At 42.7% G+C, this 25,953-nt stretch overlaps 1 protein-coding gene across 1 annotated transcript in view; it reads right to left on the bottom strand.

The window, feature by feature from the left end:
• Window positions 1-25,953, bottom strand: part of NFKB1 (nuclear factor kappa B subunit 1) — an 887,546-nt gene that overhangs the window by 637,628 nt on the left and 223,965 nt on the right. The window contains exon 3 of the mRNA XM_069630690.1: window positions 13,371-13,449. Coding sequence (XP_069486791.1) covers window positions 13,371-13,449 — 79 coding nt within the window. The remainder of the gene's footprint in view (window positions 1-13,370; window positions 13,450-25,953) is intronic.

Here is a 25,953-nt window from a genome sequence, read left to right as displayed (position 1 = left end):
AAATATCACTTTGACTCCATGCTTCCCAACGCTAATAGGTGAAGATGGAATTTAATATATGGGAACCGTTTTCCGAGGCGCAAGCTATCAGTTTAAAAGGCTCTCACCTTACTGAGGTCTTTAAGCCCAGGCATATCTTCTTTTGTGAGGTAACCATGTCTCAGGCCCGGTCACCAGACTATTTTCAGGAGAAAAAAGACTCCTGACATGCTGCTCCACCAAACCATATGCGGTGCACTTCGTCATACACCCTAACTCAACCCCGGTCCAACAGTGAAGCCAAATACCCACCCTCATTGATTGATTATCAAATTTGTTGAGAGCAACATCACACATTCAATTACTTCTAGATACTATCAGTCACCAGTGCCATGTAAAAAAGCCAGTGGGATTCAGTTGAACAGGTTTGTTTAAAAAAATAAAATGTAATTGGGTACTTATATCACACTTTATGCCAGAGTCCAGCCTCTAAGCACGGGACCCACTTTCAAACCTTTGCTGCGCGGCATTCTCTTGATTTTAAGACAAGCACATTGCCCATGAGCTATCCTCCTATCCCGTAGCTTTAAGGACTTGCATTGAAGTGAAGCGATGATCAAGTTTGCGAATGTTCACTGGAAAGGGAGTTTTGAAATATGAGGCCAGGACAGAGAATCTTCTCTCTCCTCCGGTTTTGTAGTTAGAGAGAGGAACCACAAGCAGGCTTCGACTGGATGAGTGAGGAGACTTGTTTGGAACATATGGTTTCAACTTCAGGCTTTGAGTAAGAAAGGCCAAGGCTCATGGAGGCTGTTACAAAGGCACCATGGATGTCATTTGGGGGTCGAACCTGCGACCCCTGAGGTCTCCCTTGCTACCTCTGTAGTCTCCTCTGCTATCTTGAAGAAAAGAAAATATTTTGTTCTTTTTTTTTTTACATTGAAGCTCGTGGGCTGTGGCCAGTGCCATGTGGCACTTTGTTTCAGGAGTGGCTGGAATTTTTGTTGCGGACAGGGAGTTCCACAAGTGTAACACTTTTAGCAGTGACCCTAAATAAGAAAGAATAGGAATAACATATAGTGTGTCTTTCTGGAATTCTATACAATGCTAGACTCATTAAAGGGGTGAAATTTTGTGTTCTATCACTTCCCATGATGTCACTTCGGGGTGGGTCAAATGACATGTCTTCCTGTGATGTCATCAGAGGTCAAGCCTCATGTGATGTCACTTGCGCTACCCCTGGCATTTTTGTGAAATGACATCCGACAGGCACAAACAAATGTTAACGATAACATGGCTGAGAGCAGGTAGCCAGTGTAGAGAGCACCACAAACAACAAGTAGGATCTCGTTTTCGTAGACCAAATGCCAGTTAAACTGCTGCATTCTAGGCAGGTAGCACAACTGATACTCCAGGAGTCCAGTGTGTGGAGTGTGGCACAGTCAATTTATAAATGTCTGAAGGTGCTGACGTCAAAATTCTGCATCTCCTTGGGTACGAGTGTAATAGTGTGGGATAGCTGTCAATGAGTATAGAGGAAATCTACTTTCACTTGACAACTGGCCTGCTGTCCTCATCATCCTCGATTTATCAGCGATATATGACATGGCAGAATGCAAGTCAAATATACTTTATTTCGGCACAAGTCCATAAAAGCAGAAACACATTAAGAACATACATGCATTCAAAAGCCCGGCACATATACAATTTAAAAAGATGTTTAAAAGAAAGAATACAAATTCATGTGTTCTTTAACAAATATAGTGGACTTTAAAAGCTTTGTTTTCGGAAAGCTTAAGCATAGCTTTTCTTCTTCTCCAAGTGCTTAGGCAGTGTTTAAGGTTGCTAGTGCGAATTCCTGAGTATCCCAGGTAGATGAATAAGAAATGTTGAACTGATTCGAAGGTACCTTCACAGAAGGGACAACAAACCTTCTCAGTTCTGTACCACAAATTCATCAAAGGGCGACAAAGGGAGGATATTCAATCTTAATTTCATTAAGAGTGAGCACGCGAATGGCGATTTTATATCTATCAAATAGCTCTCACACTCCCAGGATACTTTGTTTGCCAAAACCAACCAGTGGTTAGAGATAAACAATCAGAAACCTTATTGTTGAAGACCTATAATCTGTAAGTATCTTTGATAATGGTTTTACAATTCCTCTGGATTGACCTTGGGTTAGACCGAGTGCTCCAGATAAAATTTTGAGGTGGAAGTATTTTCCTCCCTATTTGTAAACTCTGAGAGTAAATGTGATTTCAAGAGAGTAAAAAATGAGTTTTCTTCTTTGTAAGAGAGTAAAATGTATGTGACATCCAGCCGACGTGCGCAAAGAGTTAGAACTGTATTGGAATCATTACCATGCGGCACACTTCTGCATTCTGACAGAAAAGCAGGTTTCTCTCACAATTAGCGGTTAAAGCACACAGTGCAGTGGCACAAACACCCACTCACAAAAAGGAACAGATGAGCACTAATACTCTGAGTTTCCCTTGAATATAAAGAAAGGGTACAACAGCAGTGTAAGCTGGTTAACTCTTCACTCGCACAGAGCAGGGCTGCTTGAGTAGAAACTGCACAGGCTTGCCCCACACCAATATGTAAGGCAAATCATCGCTTCAATCATGAAGAACAGGTGAAAATCAGTGCAAGGTGCAAAGCAAGGGTAGACGATTCCCACCCAGAGAACAGACCAGGAATGGGTCTCAGCAGTATTAGCGCCTTTCATATAAAACAGGTGTAACACAGCATTAAGTAGTGCACACTCCACTCCTATATAGAAAAGGTATACCATGGATCTGAGTGGATCATTGCTTTCTCACAGAGAACAGGAACGTTGCAAGTCTTAATAATACAAGATGACCACACTTGGAGCAGGTAAATTCTGGTTCACAAAAGCAGAAGGTCCACTTGCATAGAGAAAGAACTGCATGGGATGGAGCGGTGCAAGCACCCCCACACTGAAGAGGTAAATTAAGGGCCTCACCACAGCAGTGCAAGCTCCATTCCCATGCAACTGGACACCGTAGGATTCAGCAGTCCAAATTTCTGTCACAAAGAACATGCCCAGGACGTGCCTCACAGATACAGCAATGGGAAAACCAACCACATAGAACAAGAACAGTGAATTGCCTCAGCAGTGCAAGATCCTCAAAGATGGAACTAATATAAAAGCATTGCATAGCAGGTATTCAGTAATCCACAATTCAAAGGCATTCAGCCCTGGAAAAAAAAATTATTTCTATACCAATTCCCAGACCCTCGACAGCTTGTTCACTACCTAAAATATGTTGCAGAAGGGGATGTTAATCTAATACAGAGCGATACGTCACGAAATACGCCTTTCATTATTCCTCTTAAGTCTGGCCATTTGATCTCTTCTGTATATATTTTATTTTTTAAGACACAAAAACCTAGCCAATGACACAGTAAAGCAAACATGAATTGTATTGTGTGTTTTGAGGTTGAATAGGAGAATTGTATTTTGATGTTTAGTGAAAGTCCTCATTTGTTGGAACTAGTACTACCTAATGGTATGCAAATGTAATGATACCACAGTGCAGAGAGATAAGGACTCCATGCTAAATTCTATATCTAATCTCATGGTCAAATGTTGGCGGGACAGAGTTACCGATTTGTTATTTACATAGCACTTTTGCTAAAGCGCTGTACATGGAAAACATTTACATACAATTATCACCCAACTGAAATTGGTAATCATTTATCTACTTCGGAAGGATGAAAGGCTGAGTTGGCCTTTCTGGGGTTTGAACCTGCAACCTGCATATCACACACAGATTGCAGCAGCAAGCGCTCAACCAACTGAGCTATATTTCCGTCTAACATCTAAGAAAGGTCGGTACCCTGACTGTCAACTGGGGAATACTAATCACAGTCCTAGAAGTTGGACAAACCATGTATGAAGCGCTACATAAGAAGTTAAATACCTATGTCGATTATCACTACGTGGACAGGTTTTGCTGAGTTTATCTTTCAATTACAAATGTAACTGTTTTTACAGGTCAGGTTTTGGATGTTTTAATTGTAGTCTTGAGGATTTGACAGAGGCTGTGACTCCTGTGATTGGTGTAATAACAATCGCTCACTCTTGAGCAAGGGCTATGCTGCCACTGGCCATTTATAGTGATTTACCCCATTGACTGAAAGTTAAGTTTGAATGGATGTAAACTACATACACCTTGCATACTAAAAGTATGCAAAGGTCAACCAAAACATGAAAAAAACCTGAAAATGAATAGGACCCATTAGAAACATAACAGTTGTTATGCAAATATTTCTGACTTCAAACTATTTATTACATTTATGGAAAACCTCCTACACAACAATGTTTATGAACACACCATATAGATGCATCTTGATGATAAATGAACATAGCACAGGAACTCTGAAAAATACTTGTGTGCAATACTGCTTTGCTTTCACTGAAAAAAAACATAATTTGTTACAAAATGTGATTCTCAATTGTAACTCAGTTTTCCATCTTATTAATTATATGATCCTATAATGCAAGAAAATAAATATGCACAATGCTCCCGTTTGCTACATGAGCATCTAGAGACAAAACACAGCAGAAGCTGAATCTGAAAGGTTTCAAAGACAACACGGCCTGTTTCAGAGGCTTTTCTCCATAGCCTGCAATTACATCTATGTAGTTAGAAATCAAACAAAGCGTTCTGGTTTCTGCCAAGTAACCTGACCTTTACCTTTACTGCCCTCGCCTCTAAACTGGTGTCATTACGCAAGAAAAGAATAAAGAGGTCCTATTTACAGTTAATGCATATAAAGGCATGTTATGATGCTTATCTGGAGGTCTGGTTAGACCAAAACCGTTCCAGGTTCAGAAAACACAATATCGACCTAATAGACAAGCCATTGAAGGCTGCTGGCTGTATCGCAGTTTCACAGGTCCATAGTGCCTCACGATAACACCCCAATTCTTGCTTGGATCACAACTTTGCCCAATACAACAATGGTTTCAGGTAAATCAGATCGCTGGTGGGGATCAAACCTAGTTGAAAGGTCAAATTGAGTGCACTTATCGGGAGCATGACCAACTTAAAAAAAAAACATATTTTCTGTAGTATTTAGACTGGACATTCTCCCATGTCCCGACAGTTCAGCTCCATACACTGCTGCCCCCATGGTCTGGTATTGTATATCTCCAATGCCAGATAAACAATGTGGTTCCAGAGGTTCTTGCATCTTCGAGCTACGGTTATATTTGCTTCTCAATGTGTTTACCCCATTTACCACTGTTGAAGAATCTAAATCCCAAATAATCATATGTCTTGACCTCCTCAATCATAATGCCTCCTATGTGGATGGTTAAGTTGGTATATTTCCTCATCCTATTGACACATCTCATCAATTCGGTTTTGCTTGGATTAACAGTGAAGCCCTTTGCATCACAAAATTTGACAAGCTGTCATGCTAACCTTAAAAGACCACTTGGTGTTCACAAAATTTGACAAGCTGTCATGCTAACCTTAAAAGACCACTTGGTGTTCGGGGTATCAACACTTCATCGTCCGTAAACATGACAATACTGATTATTTTGTCTTCTAGTTTGGGTAGGTAAGGTCAGGAGATAAGTGGTTTGCAATATCGTAACACTAGATGGAGAAGGGTGTGGGACCAAAACACAGCCCTGCCTTACACCCTTCTCCACTAGAAACTGTCTGGTGCACTCCCCTCTGTTCCCATACCTAACCTTAGTGGTATTGCTGGAGGAAAGCTCCAGAATTGTTTTGAGTAACGAATTGGGGATGTTCTGTGCAGAGGATTCCATCAAGGCAGTCTTCAAGTCTATACAAAAGAGATACAAAATGCCAAAACAACCTATTTCTCAATTAAAACACCAATGGCCCGAATCATGGAATAATCTGCACGGAAAATAGGGACTTTGCGCACCAAACCACATGCGAAATCCCATTTGTCGATGACTTGCATATACAGTTACTTTGCGCAGATAATTCTATGAATATGTGGAGTGCGCAGAAAAACACCTGCATGCAGGCTCACGCATAGTTGTTTTCAGCACCCAGGCTTTGCTGGATCTCTATGCACTTTTCCACGAATCAGGCCCCAAGTATAAAAGACTGATCAGTAGTACTAATGCCTTACCTGAATCCCGCTTACAGATCACTGATACAATTGGAACCTTCTACCCATCCATCCAATCTAGTGATGACAAGTTTGCCAAATATCTTAACAGTGGCTTCAAGCAGGGACATGGGACAATAATTGCCTGGGTTATTTCTTCCCCCACTTCTTGTACATTGGAACAATCTCAGCTTTCGTCCAGGTGGAGGGGACTCTGTTGTTCCTAGAGGATAGATTAAATACAAACTGGAGATAGGCAGTCCAGACCTTGGATTCAAATGTGTAAACATCCACTGGGATTTTATCCAGTCCGGGAGCTTTGCCCCCAAGATGGGAAGCTAATACATTGCTTACTTCCTTAAGTGAGAACACCAGATGATCTGCCACATTTGTACCAAGGGTTGTCAACAAACTCTTGGTTCCTTCCCTTGATTCTATAAAATGTGATATGTCCTCTTTGTGAAGACTGGAAAACTTAGAATACCAAGTATCCTCGGTAATAGCAAGTTCAAACGGATTGCCCTCCTCACAATCGCCTAAATAGGCGATCTGTCAAAAGGTTTGTTGGTCTTTCTTTCGGGTGGCTTGGATTTTTTCTCCCATTTAGCTAGTGCTTTGGCTTCCTTTTTATTTTTTACCAATTCTTAATACTCTTTCCTAATGCTGGGCAAGGATCTCTGGTCACAAGGCATAGCTGATTTTAATGCAGTCAACAATTCCTGCTTTTTACTCCTGCATTCCTGGTCATACCATTCCGTACTATTGTACTTTCTGTTCACTTGTGTAGTTTTTTTGGGGTACAGTCAGGTGATAGCTAGTCATTTATTACCCAAAGTATCTTGTCACTGAGAGTCTCTTGATCAAAGGCTATCTCAAGGAGAGCCAGTATCTCTGAGAAGAAATGCAGGACCATGACTTCCAGGTCTATCGCTTCCCATTTCAATCTCCTCTTATTATTAGTGCAAGTCAGATCGACATTAGCTGGAAGAAAAACACTTTTGTTCCTAGGCGCAAACGTTTTTAGAACCATGGAAATCGGATAGTGGTTGCGTTCTGTTCTAGGGTAACATTTCTGTTCCATGGTGACTGTCTTAAAGAATATAGTCAATTTGGCTATTAGTGTGCCCCATAAGGAAAGCAGCAGAGGGTGGGACATTGCTGGCCACACAGCGTTTACACGCTCTCACACCCATTCAGAACAAAATTTGCTCTGTTTCCAGAACATGCTTATAATTTCCGGTTCATTTGCCAGCTGTAGAGTGGGAATATCCCACATCTGGACCTCTTCTTCGAGGCCTTCAGTAAGCTCATTCTCGGGCTCATGCTGGAGATGAAAGTCACACAGGATCATGACAATGACCCTGCTCTATTTAGATTAGACCACTGCGCCAATACTGATTCTAGATCCAGTAATGTCTGGAGAGTATTCCTACGATTATAAACATTGGCCAAGAAATAACACTGGTGACTTGGTATATCAGATGTGATGAATTGCAGGGATTCACCCACTCTCCCCAACGGGGAGCCTCCCACCCTGTGATGCTAGGGAGGTGAGCCCGCTCTGCAAACCCCTGCCCAGGGGTCAAGGCAAGTGGTAGCTCCCTGGGAGAGACTCCCCCTTTGGGGACAAGGACTCCCGTTCCTATGTGGAACTCCCTAGGCCAACTACTAAAGCCGCAAATACAACAGTGGTGAGATTCAAAACAGCAAACCCACCCCTGGGAACTCTGTGAGAAGAGAAAATGGGAGTATGGCAAAAACATAACAGCAGCGAGCTCAAAAACAGTAAACCCGCCCCTGGAAACACTGTGGGGAGAGAAAGGGGACTGGCCTGGTTCTACACACCAATGGCAATGGATTCGGCTAGGAGCGAGAGGGGAAGGCAAAATATCAGCCCCCTGGCTGAAAACAACACGGGGGGCAGGAGATCTACTTCAGGAGAGCAGGTCACACAGTGAGCCTGCTTCTTCTTGAAGAATCAGAGAAAGGCTGGAGTGAAATATTTCCTTGTCTTCACCCCTTGGTTAAGGTTCCTAGTCTCCTGTCTGTGAGGCTCAGGAGTATGATGTGTAATAGCATTCAGGGGTCTCTCTTTCAGGAGACTAATTTCACCCTTGAGCTTGCTTACAACTTTAGTTAGATTTTCTATTAGTTCACATAAGGTTTTGACCTCTGTAGAAAGAATTGTGCAGTGAGCACATGGGAATTCATTGGTTAGGGTATCAGATGTTAACATTTGTAAGGTCAGGGCAGGAGGGCAAAGGCCCTGAGGTGCATCCGCGATTGTGTCTGCGACAGCAGAGACTGGCCTCTGATACCTCCTCGACTTCATCAGTAGTAGCATTGTCTCTGTCCATAAGCGGAGCAGATCTATTTGGTCACTTAATATTACTAGCTCCGTTAAATGGATCGGCGGCCAGTGCGAATTCATTACCCTTGGCACTGCCTTGGTCATCCCTTCCACATGCGCGTATTACTCCTGAGGCAGGGGTTGATGATTGGCTAGTAATTCCCTTATGCATCTCGATGGGAATTACCATCCAATCCTGGTCCTGGTTTCTCTTCAAAACTTGTGGACTGTAATCATACAATTTCCCTTTGGCGTGTCCCCTTTTAGTCACAGGCCCAAATGTTAATTTAGATTGTTTGGCTCTTTCAGTGTTGCCAAGTTTTGTAGGTATAGCAGCAGAAGCAGTGGGAGCAACAGCGGGGTTGTGGTTAGGACCTATATCGTCATCGCAGTCCTCCAACAATACCTCAATTTGATTAATACGAATATTCCCTTCTTTTAGGGGGGCCAGAATACGTGCTGTTTTATTTTTTGGATCCTGGTCAGGGGATACACGCATAGGGTTTTGTGTTTTGACATATTGTTAGAAAAGTGCAACAAATAATGACTGGCCAAAACCTAACCACAGACAACAGTCATAAGTATGGCAGAGAAAAATAATAAAACATTGAAATAAAGATTTTACAAATCGTTAGCAGCTGAGTCGAAAGCAAAAGATCACACAATCATGAATTTAAAAAATGGGCTAGGCATTAAAAGAAAGTTGATCATCAAGGCTCGAAGTAGAAAAGTTACAGCCTCTTGGCACTTTGTTTGTGCAGGTAGTAATTAGAACGGCTATGGGAGAACCCCTGACTCGCTCAAGGCAATGGGCTGCCTTAGTAAGCCCCACCATCTGTCAAGTGAGTCACAAACTTAAAAATAGTTAATCTAATTTTTATTATAGAAATGCAGAATATTAGCCAATGAGTAAGCTCTGCAATAAACCAAAAGGTCGTGCAGGGTCGAATCCCAGTTTCAAGGTCTTGCTCCACTGATGCGACGACTAGCCATGCCCTATAATTTAGAGAAATGAAACTCCATGCAGGGGGGTGATGGGGATGAGAGGAGAGAAGTAGTATGAGTTTGTATGGTTCAGTTTGCCCGTTGCTACCTCTCACAAGCCTCCCTATGAACAGTGCGCGCCAGAAGAAAATTCCTGTAGCCGGAGCAGTGAGCAAGGGAGAGCTTTACAGGCCTCTCCTGCAACAATATGTAAACTCCGGTGAACTCCGGCACATAGGACCTTGCAATGCTGGTCTCTATGGTTTTGCCATGTAGGTGGAGCTCGAACCAGCCCCAAGAGCCCAACCCAATGCAGAGTGCAGGCTTCAACTCCTCCCTCTCCCAACAGCCCTACAGTCCAACAACTCTTGATGGCGCAAACCTGAGTGCGGGCACAGGGTGTCTTGAGAGCATCTTTCAAGGGAGCCCTGGGGGTGGGGCTCAATGCAGAGTGCGGGCTTCCTCTCCTCCTTCTCCCAACAGCCCTACAGCCCAACAGCGCTCGACTTCATGCAGACTTGGGACTTTAATTGAACTCCAATGTTGGTAGGGTAGGCTTGAAACATTGGCGTAATATTTGACTCTAATTTCTCTTTTACATTATATATTCAAAATCTGTTGCGGAACGGTCACCTTCACCCGCACAGATTCAAAAGAATTTTCCTCCTCCTTTTCCGAGCAAATGTTTGCTCTTAATTGGACTATTGCAACAGCATATTTGCAGGTTTATCTGAAAAATGTATTTGTGACCTTCATTTTATGCAAAACAGGGCTACCCGAAGAAACACATGACAAAAGAAACAGGCCCATATCTCAAGCCCGTTGACACGTTCACAAAAGGCTTAAATACAACCATGTTTCAGACAGCCATGTTCAGTCATGTTCAGTCAAGTATCTCTAAACTAACTCACATGACTAAGGACTTGGCTCGTGTGTACAATATATGCGAGGTACCTCAAATATGATTCCCATTTAGCGTTTTAAGTTTCATGCTACCCCATTGTTCCCTTTCCTCACCCATCATCCCTTTGCCCACCTTCCCCACCCTACATTGCACTCTGAAGTGATTCGTTTATTGCAAGAAGACACAATGCACAATAAATAAATCTTCATAACCTACCCGATCTGAAAACCCAGCAGTGGAAGGCCCTGAAACATCTGAAAAGTAGCACAGGCGAGACCAACATTCTGATATGTGGTAACTAGCTCCTCAATTCCCACCTTCCCTGTGTCTGGTGAACTGAAGCACAACTGCAGCACAACCAGGCCAAACAATGCCCACACAAGCAGTAAGCGACATCAGGTCTCTCCCTTGCACGTCAAATAACCTTTGTGGATACATCCTACTAAAGGTCCTGAGGCATATCTTCCTCTTCCTGCGTTTCCTTTCTTGGGGTCTATCCTGTCTATCATGCCTGGAACTCTAAGGTCTGACTCTGTTTCCTTCTCAACTGCTGAGATCACGTTTATCTGGCTCCAAATGTGCTTCTGCATCAGGCAATCCAGAAAAAGAGTCCCTCGTTGCTACAGTCTGAACTCTATTCTTACAGAACTTAGACAGATCCTCTATAGAAATGCCCATCAAACTTGGGCATTGTTTCTTTTCAGTACAAACCACTGAGCTCTGCAACATCTCTGCCATATTCCTTATCTGCGGGCAACTTGAATCTTGAGACTTACAGTAATTGTATTTTACAAGGCAGGTGTTTTGATGTTCCTTCCCTTCCTGTATCTTTTTTCTTTTTTTCCTGTGCCCATTTCCATTTGTTTTCAACTGTGCCTAAGATGCTTTTCTTTGTTATACAACTTTAACTGCAAACATATTCAAGGTTTTAATTCATGTACACGGCAAACATGAATGTGCGTTTCTTTGTGTATATGTGGAATAACATGAAGAAATTAGAATGAACTCTGAAAGTTGGTTGTACTTTGTTCACTAAAGTGATTTCGAGAATCACATGGATTCAGTTTCTCTAGCACAGAGCTCTGCAACCTGCAGCTCTCCAGATGTTTTGGGCAGTAACTCTGTTGATCTTTCATCATTGACAATGATGGCTAGTGCTGATGGGAGCTGTTGTCCAAAACATCTGGTGACCAATGGTTGCAAAACCGCTACTCTAGCGCGAAGCTTTTCTCTTTGCTACAATACCAAAGTGTTCTATCTTCAGGGGACTAAGGCAAAATGGGAACTTGGGTGTACTAGAGGTAGTAAACGTGCTTCTCCCCTGCCTCACCAAAGGGACGAATTACTTACTTGCTCCACTATTTCAGATGTCGCTTGCACTCCTTGTCTTAATCCAATACAACCCTTTTGAGCTGTTGGCCTACATACTGTGATTGCTTTCTTCTACTCTCTGCATACATTCACCTCATTCTGTTCTCCCTGTGTTCAGGTACAGCCAAGAGGTGACCTTCTGCTGGGGTTCACAGCCTATCTGTTTTAGCAAATCCGTCCTTGGACTGGTAACACACATTGGCGTGATGGCACCTGAACGAACCATTGTCATATGTTTTTGTAACTTTCTTGTCCGATAGTTGTTTAACTCTATACGAGAGCTTTGAGCACTGAAGTTTGGTTTGATTTCAGTAGTCTTTTCCCTACCAACATTCTTTTCTTTCAGACATTAGGCAGAGGCCTTTTGTTCACAGGTTTTGGGGTGAATGGCAAATTCGTCGGGTTGCAGTGGTAATCTGAGCCAGTTCAGTTGCCCTGACTAGAAGTCATATCACAAGATTTACTTGAATCGTTTTTTCCATTTTTTTGGAGGGATGTAAATAACTGTGCATGCCTGTAAATAATTTTACTTCAAAGGCCGCTTTTGGTTTAGGGTAGGTGTAAAGCAAGTCAACTGCACTGCAACCAAATAGGTCACAAAGGTAATTGTCTGCCTTAGCAAATCTGGTTAGCTATGGCGACGCATTCCCTGGAGAGTGACAGTATATTAGCACAAAGATGAGAACAAGTGGGGAGCCATTTTATGATTGTGTGAACAAAGTGGGACATACACCAGAGACAAAAAAGACAAAATAAACAAAAGTAAGGTAGAAGTGACTTACAAAGGTAACTGTAACCTTGGGTTGAAAGTGCTTCAAACTAAAAAATAGTACATTTCTTGTCACAGATAACTTCACGAAGTTCCAGAGACGTTTCTGGCATTTCATGGACTTGTGAAGACACCTGGATTTCGCTTTCTACACCAAGATCCACATTTTCTGATCATCGTTTTGAGCTGCCATTGCCCTGTTGCCCGTCTTGATCGATCAACCTATGCCAAAAGCTTCCTGTCCACCCATTCAACTTCCAACCTCTGTGGGCCTGATTCACAGAAGCATTTTTATGATGGTGCAAACCCACTGGAAAACAGTCTGTGAATTAGGCACTGTCAGTCATACCTCAAGTTCAGTACCAGTGACAGATGTCATTTCTAGCTGTACTTCTCCCACCAGCCTCAGGCAGTGCTTCTTTGGTGTACACCCTACCAAGCCATACAGTAGCCTCCTCCGCTATGTAAACTTAATCTTGCTGTAGTAGTGAACTCACAAACAGGGCTGATAGACACACGATGTCCAAAGCCAAATGCCAGATTGCTGTAACACCTTAGCAATGCAGCATGCCGTGCTGAAAACCGGTGGCCGCGTCCAGCCTTAGTCAGACACATTGTGAGGGAACAATTCATTTATATTTCACTAACAAAAACCTTCCTCTATAAAAAAATTCCAAAACCCGAGTTAAATAAAACAGAGAGATGCCTCCACAAAAGCAGTGCCTACAATATACGAACATTCAGAGTAAGTAACAGTCTAATCATAACAACATTGTTGGATGTTCTCAGAGGGAATCCTGTTTCAATAATATACAACTGGAATAAACTGAAAAAGGGTCCCTTATAACCAGTAGAGAAAAGTATACAAAAAGCCCAGCAGATCTTACCAGTTCGTAGTAGTGGTTCCGAAATATTGAAATCTGTATCCGTATATGGCGGGTTAATGAACTGTTCCATATCGAACATCTACGGTTAAAAAAAAAATAATTTGTATTCCTCTTAAAACATATGCATGGTTAAAATATTATAAGTAAGCAAAGCTAAAACGTATTAAAATACCCTCAGCTTATCTGAAGGCATAAGAAAGCCAGGATTTAACGCTGCCCGTGCGAACAGAGATATTACGAATATAGAAAATGATCACTTGCCATATGTCATACAACACTTTTATGTTACGAAAGATACTTCCAAAGCTTACACTGATTTTCAATTGTTGTCATTTTTGCACTGTTCACATTGAAAATAAAAGAAACCGTTTTTTATTTCAGTTTGCCATCAGCATATTTAACAAAGATGTGTATACACCAGTATGCACAGTCTAATATTACCAAGTTGCCTGACATCTGTATTAAGCAACAAGAAAGCAAATGGATATAAACAAATATGTTCATTGACACAAACATCCTATTGATTCATTAAAGGGTGCAGCTAAGCAGCCTTTGTGTTGTCCTGGCTGCAGATGTTTAGCGTGTGAAGGAAACAGATGTGGGCTTAGGGGGCTCAGGTCTGAGATGGAAAGGCAGACAGCAAAGGGGACGATTTGGGAAGATAGTGAGGTGCTCCCCAAGGCATCAGAAAGAGGAATGTGCAGTGCCAGGTTCAAAAGATGTATGTGAGTGTGTCTGAAGAGAGATTAGGTTGCTTGACTGTGTTATCTAGGCATGGCATCTTTCCATAGAAAACAACAGAGGTATACATTAGCTAGGCTAACACAATGATGTGTTTGCAAGCTTTCACGATCAAAACAATAGCTTTGTCAGGTTTAAACGTAGACTTTGACAATTAAAAAACTGAAGCAGATCTTACCTTCAGCTCCTCTTTTTCCCAGTGATGTGTAAGGTGCAATTTCTCTAAGCAAGGCATAGTTTATCGTACGTTGTGGAGCCAAGCAGAAAACCTCAGGTGTCTGAAGTACCAAAACATGCCAGTATATGGATATACTGGATGATAGGTAGCATCTAATCAAATGCTAGAATCTGTATTATGTGGGCTGCTGGCTTGGCACAGGTTTGGACACTACACCCTGCGCTACCTTCTAATATGATCAAAGAAGATGAATTTGACCTGTGCCTACTTTGCCGCCCCACCTTTCCTGGGATAGATGTGAGCCTGGTTATTGTTAAGCTAATTCTTCAAGCATTGGAGAATGTTTCTAATCTTTGCTTAATTCAATAATTATAAAACACTGTTGCCTTTGTACTACTGACACACCACGCCTCTTTGGGGCTACATAGTAGGCAATTGCTCATTGACATACTGTTGATACATTTGAATCACTTGACTCATTTTTTACATTTGTAATAAAGGTTGGTAAGCGGTAGACCAATCTTCATTTTCATCTGTGGAAGTTTGGTTGTGTTTATTTACAAAGTAACAACATACAAAATAAGTAATACAAAAATGACAGATTAAACCAATCCAACATAAGGAAAGCAAATGAAAATATAAACAGATGAAGTGAAATAACTACTGGAAATTAGGCACACAAAAGATTCACTGCAAAATAATATTTATATAAACACATTAATGAGAAGCTTGTCCCATTATCTGGTTAAGGCGCCCAATAATATTTGTGCAGCATGTGTGCTCTCAACTTAATCAGGTATCCTCAAACAGATTCCTCCAAATATACTTTTAAGTGAAAACAATGTTTTGTGCATTATTATAAAATAAAATTACTAAACGAATCTATGACACATTAGAACTTCTTTATCGGTTATGGGTAAGTGCTATTGATGATAGCTGTTAATATCGCAATAATGCCCGATCCGGGCCCAACAGCGCCTGTGCTATGGCCAGTACAGTACCAGTCACAGTTGGCCTCAATCTTTTTCAGTAACTGGTGCATAATGTGGCAATAACCGTCTCGCCGGCGGGCCATTACCGCCTATGGTAATACCCCCGGGGCCTCAATTTATAGGACTGAGCGTAGCGAGGGCCATAACGGTGGCCTCGGGGGCACTACCATAAGGCGGTAATTGCCCACCGGTGAGGCAGTTATTGCCATTAGTATTCCGGGGTCTGCAGGCTTGGGATACTGGTTTTCCCGAGTTTACAGCCCCAGAACACTAATGGCTTACGAAACCTTTTCAAGCGACATGTCTTTGCCGTTTGAAAAGGTTTCGTTGCAGCACACGCTGGTTCTAGGAACACTAGACCGCGCATACTGCTTCATTAGTACGGAGCAACAGGGTGCCATTTTGGGCGAAGTTGCTCCGTACTAATGAATGGGACAAAAAAAAAAGGCCACCTTGGAAAAGGGAGAAGGGGCTACGTTGCCTTGAAAAAAGAGTGTACCCAGCACGCGAATGACATTCGTGCGTCCACGGGATTACGCTGAGGTAGGGCTCGGAAATGAGCCAATCATCTTTCAGTGTAATCCTGTGGATAGGACTGCCGGGTACTAATGGCCAGTAAGCCCTTGAGAAGATATAGCATAACAAACCCCTGAAATTAAGTGAAAAAAACTTTAGTTAATAAAGAGTAAAGATGAAACAATTTTTCACAATAAAACCATTGAAATTCGGCAGATATCATAATTGAAAGCTCCCGTCATCCGTTGCTTGCGTGGTGTAATAAAAGGCCCCAAACCAATAGAACTTAAGGGCCCACTGAAAAAAATGACCTGCAAGCATTTATAACAAAACCCTCTCAATGAAAATGGGCCTATTAAGGCAGACGGTGGGGATTCTACAAATAACACAAGGAAGGGCCATGTGGAAAAAGGCCTACCTGTCACTACAAAAGTAAAAGCAGCATTTTAATTCACAAGTGGCAGAAGACATTTAAAGGTCCCTTTCACATGAAAAACAGGAGTTTCAAACATTGACACCAAAATGGCTTTACATGTGCGTTTTCTGTTTAAAGCAAGACATGAGAAAATGTTTCTGCTGCTAACAATGATGGCAGGGAAAAGACATAGGGCCTCATTACGAGTTTGGAGGTAGCCATGATGGGTCCCGCAAAAGGGGACTTACTGGGCCATTCCAACCTTGGAGGGCCCGGTAATTCCCTTTCGCAGGACACGGACCCGGTACGTCCCCATTCCCATTTGAGCCCCCGTAGGGCGCAATAGAAATGGGGAGGATGCTAACAACGGGCCTGTTAATGACGGGCCCATTGTTAGCATCCTGTACTGTTAGCGGGTCCCGCTCTGCACGTCTGGTCTGGCCAGGCGTACAGAGCGGGACCCGCTGCAGAACTCGTAATGTGGCAGCCCGGAATGAACGGTGCCGATCCCTTACCGGCACCGTTCATTCCTTGGCCGCCACAGTCGGAATGAGGCCCATAGTGTGTGTTGACAAGATGTAATGTATATTATGCTTCACATGCAAAATACCAGCAAACAATTGAAAAGAAAAGCCCACTTTGTTCCCATGAAAAGTTCCTGTAGGCCTGAGTCAGACACTTTTACTTGCTGTGAGCAAATGTCACTAAGGACTCCCCCATTGAAAGCCCTGCTTGCATCCCAGCTGTTTACAACTCCAATAAAGTGTGGCCGCTAAGGGTGTTGAAAACAAACTTTCCAGAGACTGGGAGTCTCTGAAAGATCATTTCTGTGCAGGTCAGATGACCCAGCCAGTGTATGGCCAGAATGTAGGGGGGAGCTGTGAAAACAGGGGCTGCAATCAAGGCTGAACTCTAAAAAAATAAAAAGTACAGGAAAATAGAAGCTTTCCAGATCGAAATGGGCGTCCCCATCAGATAAGAGGACAGGATGCCAGATAATAATAATAATAATTTTGCATTTATATAGCGCTACAGACCCTCAGGCATCTGAGCCCTGCATATTATTACCCACTGTGTGTGGTGCTCTTTTATCGAGCTCGGAAGAATGAAAGGCTGAGTTTGGCCCTGCCGCGATTCAAACCTCCGTTGGCAGGCTCTGCATGGATGTCATAGCAAGCGCTATACGCGCTGTGCTATCTGACCCCACTGCAGTGCGGAATCTCTGTGTGGCCGCTGCATCCCAGGTATTTACGATCTGCAGCCTATACTTCAAGCAACAAAAAGACTAATAAAAACATTTAAAAAACGATGGTCACACGCTGGCCCAGAGTGGCAAATGGCCTGGAGACCAGAGAGCTACAATTTGCATAACTGGAAAATATGCTATTAATTTAAAAGGACTATTATCATTTAGGCATTTTTCTCAGCAACCATAAGTCGTACTGCCTTCATTTCCGTGTAATTTTTTAGATAATTTCCAGGCGATTTTGTTGAAATACAATTCATCTACTTGCGACTTAGGGAATTGTAATGACCAGCTAAAAGGCGTTCCTGGCTGCTCTGAACGTGTTCCGAATTCGGGAGTTGGTAAAATTAGGAATGTGGGGAGTAAATTACATGTTCCTAAACTATTATGCTTTTTTTCAAAACAGCAGAAAATTGACAAACACCTGTGCAAAATGGTGTGGAACAGGATGTTGTTTTATTTTTATTCTCCATGATTAGCTAATTCTGAAAATATATACATTATGACAGTTACTAGTAAATTCATAAAGTTTTGCCACATAACTAATTTATTCCAAAAAGTTGATATGGGAACAAAAGGGGATTTCAAATGGAAGTTGCCATATGTCTGTTCTAGGCTCCTAAACCAATCCTTAGAGAGAGGCTGGTTTTGGGAGGAGAGAGAAGGGTGACTGTCCAAACCTGGTTGCGGGAATTCTTGCAGGGGACTGCCCAAAATTGAAATTTGATGGTGTCATCACTGGTACATAAAGTGGATGGACTATGGGAGAAGGGGCAGAGCTGCTGAAATTTACCATCTGACAGCCGCAAGGAAACACCAAAAGGAGATTTTGCTGAAATTGCATTTGGATGGCATGGTCTGTTACTGAGCAAGGCCTAAAAGCTGACTGGGTCCTATGGTGAAGAGTTGGGGACCTTCCTTGAGAGTGGAGTGACGGGACCCCTGCCCTGTCCTCTCATAGAGTCCTGAAATGCAGCTTGCTTACCTGAACTTTAAACAGAGGTTTTCAACGTAAGTAGAATTTACCCCTTTGAAACCAAAATGTGGGGGAATCTGCTGGCCTTAAATCCTTTATCTGTATAGTGAGCAGGGTGGGAGGGAAGGAACTGTGTAGATCCTTAGCCTATATAACTTTGAATATTAATTTAATTAATTTCCCTCGACAGAACACCACAGGGTTATTTTTGTTCAAATTCGAAATTAACAAAGCTCATTCCCAAAGTGCACTGAAAACTATAGACTGTAATTTCATTGGGTAATCCTATGGGTCCAGCTTTCCCAACACAGACCATTAAGTTGAGGGAAGCTGACAATCCAAATTTCTTAAATCATCCCAATGTTTACTGTTCAACTTCCCATAACACAGGCCTTTAAGTGGAGGGGCACTGAAAGTCCAAATGTCTTGAATCGTCCCCATTTTTACTATCTGACTTCCCCAACACTGACCAAAGTAGGGGGGCCTGCAAACAAACTGCTAAATCATCCTGTGTTTTTTATAGCAGAACTGTGGTTGCTATTGTACTCTAGCACCTTGAATCGTCTCATGTGCTGGATGGAATTACCAATAATGATCTCAGTCCCAAATAACCAGCAGACTCAAAGAATATGGCAAAGTACTATTTTATTGTCAGCTCAAATATAGTAGGCCAATCTGGTGAATAACAAACTGTAGTCCACACACTCACACTTCAATTTTGACTACGCAAAAGCTTTATCAGACCTTGCAGGATATTGTGGCATGAAATGGCAAATTTTGCAGCATGAAATAGAAATTATTGTGGCACAAACCTTTATTTATTGCAGCATTTTTGTGGGGCATTTTGTATTAACTGGAGGTTGTAAGATTGCCACATTGTAGGAAAGAGGAAGAGTGCAACGCTACAAGAGAGCCAAGGTGTCATTATGATGTATCTTTTGTATAAATGTAATAGGAAGAGACAATGATGTCTCTGGCTTGGCAGAACAGTTTTTGTTTTGGCTACATTTTTGGTTTAATGTACATGCCTATTTAATAGTATTAACTAAATTGATCTATTACCCTTCTATGTTCTCCAATCTCCCAAACAAACACATACACACACCTCTCACCAAGACATCACACATCTCACCAACTCCCCATTACAACTTGCATTCCTGAACCTCTCACTTTGTCATACAAATACTTACGTGCTATGTCACACTGTCAAGTCACAATTTGCACTCCCCCGCCCCTGCCAAACTCCAAATCATACTCCCAACTCACACTTTACACTCTACAATTCCTCCTGCAATATACAGTCCTTCATTCTTTTGTGCTGCTTCTGCATCTTGCATCCTTTCTCCCATTCTATCGCACTCTTCACTTATCCTTTTTCCCCAATCTGCAGCTCACTGCCTCTTTCCGGCCAACTGATTCCTCTCTGCTTTCTGACTCACTGCTCCCCCTGATCACACGCTCCCTCTACTTTCTGAACCTCCACTCGCTCTCAGTTTTGTGGCCCACTGCATCACTGCTTCCTCTTCTCTTTTGTGCATCGCTTCCTCCTCTGACCCACTTCTCTCCCTCTGCTTTCTTGCCTATAGCGTCACATCTCACCCATCACTCTCCCTCTCTCACCTTTCCTTCTCATAGTTTGACAATTTTTAAAAAATTTTGATTTTGACCATGATCCTCAAAAAATGGGGCATTTAAAAATAGAGCCGAGGATATGCTATTTTTAGATAACCCATTTTTGGAAATGAGCAGGTCACCTTATTCTCAAAGGTGACCTGCGTATTTCCACAGGGTTGAGCTGTAGTGCAAATTGTGTGCTGGCCAGCTGCCTTGAATAGGGTTCTGGGTTGTTGGACCGAAGTGTAATTGTTTGCAGCAGAATTGACCGTAGTCCATTTTGCCGCCAATAGATTTGCACTTCATCCAAACAACCCAAAATGTACCTTTCACCACCACCCCACTCCCTCCCCTACTTAACTGCTTGGTCGCTGCCACTTCCCCTGCAAGTTTTGGGCGCAAGTGATGAGATGTGTTAGCGCATTTCATATCTTGCATTGAAAAGTTTAGAGAATCTGGCACCCTGAGTATTTTATTTTAAAATGGTAGTTTTTTGCAGTTATTTTTGCAAAAAACAGTCGTTTTTGTGCAAAACAGCCATTTTCGCAGCATTTTGTGCAAAACGTCTGTTTTTGCAGCATTTTGTGGGATCGCAAAATCGTTATAAACTGGAGGGTCTGCTTTATACCTCAATGTGCGTCATCTGTGATGTCATCCTATGTGCCAAACTGGAAAACCTATTGAAGGGAGGGATCGGTTAAGGGAGCATATGTACCTATGTATCATATAAGTATTAGTACTATCACCGGATGCACCCTATCTAATAGGCACGCCTTGAACCACCTCTAAATATTTTTAATACATTTTTAAGAAGAATAACAGCAGCGGGTTGACCTGTGCAACACTGTATAGCATGTTGCTACATAGACCCTCTGATTGTTTGGCATTCACTTCCAACCATGGACTTTTGGCTTGCTAGCAGCACTTAAGCAAAATGAAACTCAGGTTCAAAGAGCAACGTCAGACTACTACACACTTGCCCAATTAGTCCATCATCTCTCCCAGGTCAGGCCCCAAGCCAAGGCTTCTTCTTTATAGTTGACCTTGCAGCCTATTCTCTGTTCTGGGACTTTCAAGGGAGTGTAGGTACACCATTAACTTTGTCTGGAGCTTAATGAATAGCCCTTATTTTTGAGTTCTGAATTCTCTTGTGAGGAGACCACGATTTTGTCCATTTCATCCTTTTATTTACTGCTATTTGATTCAATTGGGCTAGGTGTTATTACTCTTCTTGGTTGCTCTTCCTCACAGAAGCTTTTCACATATTTAACTGGCATTTGCAGATGTTTTCTTCTTTACTTAAAGGATAGTTCCGGGACTTTTTTTTTATTGTCCCTACGGTTCGGCCATGTGTTTTTAAGCATAAATCGGTAGATCGTAGAAAACTTTCCTATGGACCTTACCTGACTTTCGTCCATTAACGCACTCGAAATCAGCCGCCATTTTGTGATAATCCTATCATTTCCCCCCATCGACCTGGCTCACCTGAGTTTGCGGCACTAAATCATATCCCCCGCCCCTGAAACAGACTTTATCAAAACATTCATATTCCCCGCCTCTATCCGTGACGTGACTGTGCTGCGTAGGCAAACGCGCCCAGGCGTCTTCTACGCGACTCCACACAGAACCCGGAAACCAACACAGATCAGCTCACAACACAGCGCGATACAATTCGGAATATGAAACTGTACTTTTAAATCAAACCGCAAGATTGTAAATTTGGTAAAGTACATTTATTGGACATCAAATGTTTAGAGAATATTCAGCGATTTGCATTTTTCTTTGCTCTCGATCCAAAATAGTTCGTCTTGAGGCAAGCGATGTTCGTGTGCAGTCCACAGGGTGTTGGTTTATGATAAAATAAGCTCTTCGGTCGCACTGATAATCGCATGGCTGTTCCAACAACGAGGCACTAGGCCACCACAACGGTATGTATGTTGCATCTAGCCATTAGTACCGCGTAAGGGCATACTTGTACTTGGCGATCGTCCCATAAAATGGTCAGGGTGGTAACGTTGTTCACGCGGAGAAGCAACTGGCGGTTGTAAAAGCCATCCGCCGGTGTCTGGTACTCGTGACACAGACAATAATGAAGGATGTACCTGTTTTAAAAACATAAAAAATGAAATTAGTCTCACCATCAGATCTTTATTAAAATTATTCATTTTATATATTAGGTCGGGAAATTATTTCATAGCTAGGACAGTGCAACTGGGTATTATGCGTCATTTCCAGTAACCCACCCCCTCTCCTCCGCCTTTTTCAGAGCTGCCTGAGCGCCAGTGGACCACTTCGTGGCGAGGCAGGGGGGGGGGGAACAAGGAGAAGACAGACAACGATCCTACTAGGCCAGGTGTCATTCAGATCGCGCAAGTGCAGGGGTAGGGGGAAGGTAAAAGTGCAAGGGGAAGGGGAGGGGGGAAGTGGAGTACAAGGTAAGTAGCATAAAATAATAAATACATAGGGCCAGCTGGTGGCGAGTGCAAGGTAAGTGCAGAACAAGTGCTGGGAAGGGGGGGCTGTAGGATACTGAGACAGTCCCCCAGTGCAGGGGTTGACAGGGAGGCAGTGCAGGTGGAGAGTGGAAGGGCCCAGGACCGAGGTCGCAGACAGTGGACCAGTTGTAGCAGGGGAGAGGGAGAGAGAAAGCAGAAGCAAAGAGGAAGGTTTTGAGGTGCTTCCATAAAAGGAGATGGTTCTCCTCAAGATAGTGCGCGGTACAAAACAATATGCCACATAGAACGAACAAGTACAACTTAACCCGTCTTTAAAGCTACTGTATAGTAATTAAATTGCGGTATAAACTCATCTAAAGAGTTACTTACATTATATTTGCATTTTCCATTGTGTCTGTGCGTAGGGCAGCCCCGAAATACCACTCCTTCTATGCCGACGTTATTTCTTCTAATGAACGAACATTAAATGGCTATCGTTTCTGAAATTTTATTCATTATCGTTTCTTACGTTATTGCACCACACCCCCAAAAAGAAGTCTTTCGGGATGGTCCCGGCCTGTCAAGGTCAAATAACAATAGAACCTTATACTGAGTCGTGGGCCATTCCGGCACCCGAGCAAAAAATCAAAGCAGCTGGCCTTCACTTTGAACGAGCACACATTCCTAGTTAGCTACATTCAGTGTAAGGCCATCTCACAGGACTTGAAATTTACACTCCATCTTTGCATTTTGTCTGCGTGCTTTGCAGCCCCAGAGAACCATAAATACGGAGACATTCTACATTTTTTGAAAAATGATTTATATTACTGTTTGGTTTAATTTAATGCGCAAATGAACAAGGTTGGATAGACACATTGCATGTACACTGAGCAATCACTTTTATTTACACAATACATACCTACACATATTCAATGGGCCTGCGACATGAGGAGACTCCAGAGCAAAGTCACAGGTGACACCCGGGTGGTTCGCACTACTGCACGGTGAAGGGAGGGGCAAGGGTGGAGAGACACATTGCATGTACACTGAGCAATCACTTTTATTTACACAATACATAGCTACACATATTCAATGGGCCTGCGACATGAGGAGACTCGAGAGCAAAGTCACAGGTGACACCCGGGTGGTTCGCACTACTGCACGGTGAAGGGAGGGGCAAGGGTGGAGAGACACATTGCATGTACACTGAGCAATCACTTTTATTTACACATTACATAGATACACATATTCAATGGGCCTGCAACATGAGGAGACTCGAGAGAACAGACAATCAAATTACAATCATTTAAACCGTGATGTGTATTTCTCAATGAGCTCTGCTTTAGGTGGACATGGAACAGAGGCAATGTTGGGTGGCAATGCAGTTGTCCCCTGCACAGGTTCGTTCACAACTCCATGTATGTGCCTATCTAGGACATCAACAATAAGTCTCTCAATAAACTCATATTGCATATCCTCAAACACTGGTTTGATCACCCATTGTTTACTTCTTTTAGTGAAGGCCTTATTGTAGCGAAGCATCCCTAAAGTTCCGGTCGTCCTACTTTGTTGACGGCCAACATTATGGTTATGTGCCAAGACCGCTAGAAGAGTCCGATTTATCATGCCCTCCATGCCAAAATGCAATCGTTTTGGCCTGTACTTTAGGCACATATTGTGGAACACCTCCAAATCTCCTGTGTGGCAGAATTCCGTGAGTCCCCTCAAATCTCTTGTTATAGTTTTATCAAATACAATCTTTTCAATGGCTTTGTGAGTGGGTGATGAAGGAATCAACCACTTCTTCTTCCGTGCCTCCTCTGTGGACAAATGGCCATGTTCACAATTGTGGAAATGTTGGTTTGTGGTCCAGCGGTGAACGTTGCTACAGTGTAGCATTACTGACCGCCATTTTTCCAGTAGAATTTCCAACGACCCTTCACATGTTTTTGAGCTCCACCAAAGATGGTTGCTGATTGACTTGGACCACTGTGAAATACCTTGCATATCTTTTTTTTTACCTGCAGCCGACATTTTTTTATTGATTGTTTTTGCAAGATGCCATACGTCAAATTGGTGATTTATATTTTTGTACTCTTCATTCATTGTCTTGGCAATTGAAACGTGTCTGTCCATGGCTATCAGGTCGATCACCATTCCCCGCGATTGTAGTTCTTGCAATGATGCTACAAATCCAACTTTCTCCATGGCCACTGAGGATGTACTTTGTGACACCTGCACGACCACCGAACTCACAATTTTCTTACTTTCCATGTCCTGAAAGTGGTAGGTGCAGTACTTGGCTGAAAATCCTGGGCTGTCGCACTGTCCATCACCGGCTAGCCTGAACCGTTTGCCCGCGAATGTACTTTCAATAGACATTTTTTCCATTCTCCAAGCTTCGCTAATGGCTGGAAATAGATAATCGGTTTGGTATTTGTAGAACTGAGTTTTCGCAATGAAATGGATTCCCACAAACTGAAAGAAATACTCTAACTTTTTAAAACTTGAACCACTAAAAAGTGCAGCCGCTGCACAAAGTAGATTGCCTGCTGGCAGTTGCCCCAGCATGGGTTGTGCAGACCATGAGAACGGATGATATTGTGTACAGGTGGCATGTATTTTAAGGTTAGTGCCTCGAATTGCACGAGTCACATTAATCAATGGCTCCCCACATACTTCCCCACCAACCGAATGCCCACATTTCATCATAATAATAATATCAATCAAACAACTATCGAATACAATGAATTTGGCCTCTTTCCTTATGCTGTCACTCTGCATCCCAGCTGGTTCGGCCTGTAACGTTGAGGACATGTCACTCACATTAAAGGTACAATCTCTGATATCGTCTTCCGCTATGTTCAGTGATATTGATGGTGTTTCATTGTCGTCCATTTCATTCTCTTCCATTGCAACATCTGTTCCTTCTCCGGCGATGGGAGAATAAAACAATTTCTTCAACTTTCTCGCGGTCTTAGTTTTTGCGGGTGTGGATTCTGTGAATTGATCTCCGACTGCATCCGAACTACCAGGAGGACATTCACTATCAATGGCTGGTGGTGGTATAGCTCCGTTGTCAATCACTTCATATTCTTCCCATTGGCACGATGCATCTCCAGTCTCAAGTCCCTGCCAAAAGGTTTGACAAGCAACATCTCTCGTTCGCTTCACTGTCTGTGTAGATCTAGTTCGTACACCCACTCGCAACTAGAGGACAGATTAGAAAAGGGATGTTCAGTTTAAACACAACTTACAGTATTTAACTATTAACAGTGAAAAACAACATAATATAGTGACCAGGACACTAACCTTCTTTTGCTTTCTTTTCTTTGAAACTTTCTTGCCTCGAACTTCAACATCTGGACGCTGTTGCTCCGACTCGTGTGTGCATGTCTCCACTTCCTCTTGCGCTGCAACGACTATATTTTCATGATAAGCACATCCATCACGCACTGACGCTCCATCGA

Source organism: Ambystoma mexicanum, chromosome 6q (assembly GCF_040938575.1).
Source record: "Ambystoma mexicanum isolate Mex_15411 chromosome 6q, UKY_AmexF1_1, whole genome shotgun sequence".
NCBI classification, from domain to species: Eukaryota; Metazoa; Chordata; class Amphibia; order Caudata; family Ambystomatidae; genus Ambystoma; species Ambystoma mexicanum.
The sequence above is the reverse complement of the archived record's forward strand: the minus strand, read 5'-3'. Positions and strand labels throughout refer to the sequence as shown.